Source organism: Otolemur garnettii, unplaced genomic scaffold, assembly GCF_000181295.1.
Source record: "Otolemur garnettii isolate 467f Iridium unplaced genomic scaffold, OtoGar3 scaffold00112, whole genome shotgun sequence".
Lineage (NCBI taxonomy): Eukaryota > Metazoa > Chordata > Mammalia > Primates > Galagidae > Otolemur > Otolemur garnettii.
This window is the reverse complement of record NW_003852507.1, coordinates 6,634,695-6,636,719: the sequence shown is the minus strand read 5'-3', so window position 1 is coordinate 6,636,719 and position 2,025 is coordinate 6,634,695. Positions and strand designations below refer to the sequence as shown.

General features: G+C 33.4%; 1 protein-coding gene across 1 annotated transcript in view; it reads left to right on the top strand.

Annotated features, from left to right (window-relative positions):
- CCT6B (chaperonin containing TCP1 subunit 6B) overlaps nucleotides 1-2,025 on the top strand; it is a 38,166-nt gene that overhangs the window by 22,677 nt on the left and 13,464 nt on the right. Inside the window, exons 7-8 of the mRNA XM_012809729.2 lie at nucleotides 327-409; nucleotides 1,589-1,685. Coding sequence (XP_012665183.1) covers nucleotides 327-409; nucleotides 1,589-1,685 — 180 coding nt within the window. The remainder of the gene's footprint in view (nucleotides 1-326; nucleotides 410-1,588; nucleotides 1,686-2,025) is intronic.

The following is a 2,025-nucleotide window of genomic DNA, read 5'->3' as shown; positions in this document are numbered from 1 at the left end:
TGCCAGGATGGTTTTTCTGCTTTTAATGTAGAGTTTCACTCTTGCTCAGGCTGGTCTCAAACTTCTGAGCTCAAGCGATCCACTCAAGCAAGCCTCCTAGAGTGGTAAGATTATAGGTCTGTGCCACCATGCCAGGCCAGGAATTAAATATTTTTTAAATTTCCCAGATTTAATTTATGATGTAATACAATTATAGGTAGAATACACATAAACAAAAGCTCTTAGGGTTGTTAATAATTTTTAAGAACATTAAGTGATACTGAGACCAAAACGTTTGAGAAAAACATTAAAACACGTTTATAACTTTTATGTTAATTTGATTATAGGGAATTGATCCATTTTCCTTAGACACTCTTGCAAAACATGGAATAGTAGCTCTTCGCAGAGCAAAAAGGAGAAATATGGAAAGGTAAACTTGCAGATAATCTGTATCCTAAGTTTTTTAGCAGAGTAAATTGAAATTATCTCATGTGTATTCCTTTTAGCTATATGTAAGTATTGTTGAGGTAAATAATAGTATAGTAATTTCAGTAAGTAATTGAACTGCAGTAAGTAATTGAACTGTTACAAATAAAGATTGTTAATTTGAGAACTTTGTTGGAGTACAAGGAAGGTTCTCATCTTAAAACAGATTTTAAGGGGTGGCACCTGTGGCTCAGTGAGTAGGGCGCCAGACCCATATACCGAGGGTGGCTGGTTCAAACCCAGCCCTGCCAAACTGTAAAAAAACAAAACAAAAAACCAAAAAAAAAAAAACCCAGATTTTAAAACAATATAGCAATACAGTATCATATGATCTCACTTATATGTGAAATCTAAAAAATTGAATTTACTTAAGGGCTAGAGTGTTGCTCAAAGGATACAAAATTTTAGTTAGAAGGAATAAGTTCAAGAGTTCCATTGTACAACATGACAACCATAGTTTTTTTTCTTTTTTAATTAAATCATAGCTGTGTACATTAATGCGATCATGGGGTACAATGTGCTGGTTTTATATACAATTTGAAATATTTTCATCAAACTGGTTAATGTAGCCTTCATGGCATTGTGTTAAGACATTTATATTCTACATTTAGTAAATTTCACATGTACCCTTGTAAGATGCACCGTAGGTATGGTCCTACCAATTACCCTTCCTCTACCCATCCTCCCCCCTCCCCTCCCTTTCCCCTTCTTCTTGGGCTATAATTGGGTTATAGCTTTTTGGTTTCATAGTAGGGCTGAGTACATTGTACAACATGACAACTATAGTTAATAACAATATTAACTATAGTTGATACATATTCTTGAAAAAGTTGATTGTATTCTTGAAAAAATGCTAAAAGAATAGATTTTAAGTCTTCTCACCAATAAAATGACAATTATGTGTGGTAATGCATATGTTAGTTAGCTTGATTTAGCCATTCCACAATGTGTACATATAAGTATACACTATGAGCATATACAATTTTATTTGTCAATAAAAGTAATCTTCAAACAGTGCAATAAAGTTATAATAGTTTTCTGCATTAGATATCTTTCCACCTTTAAGAAATTAGTATTTATGTTTTCCAGAACTAAAGCTATGGTGACATATATCTAATTTCAGACTCTCTCTGGCTTGTGGTGGAATACCTGTGAATTCGCTTGAAGATCTCCATATAGATTGTTTGGGACATGCTGATCTTGTATATGAGTATACATTAGTGAGTATTTCTGTGAATAATGGTTATAAAGTGAACACGGAATTTTTAAAAAGTAATTGCTAGATCTTTTAATTTTTTTGAGTTCTGACAGTGTACAGGATAGATTTTACAATTTATTTACCTAAATATTTGTTAAGAGTTCAAATATAACTTTACTTTAAAACATATTTTTAGTTATATTTGATAAGAATTCATATGAAAGCTTGGCGCTTGTGGCTCAAGCAGCTAAGGCACCAGCCACATATACCTAAGGTGGCGGGTTCAAATCCAGCCCAGGCCTGCCAAACAACAATGACGGCTACAACCAAAAAATAGCCAGGCATTGTGGTGGGTGCCTGTA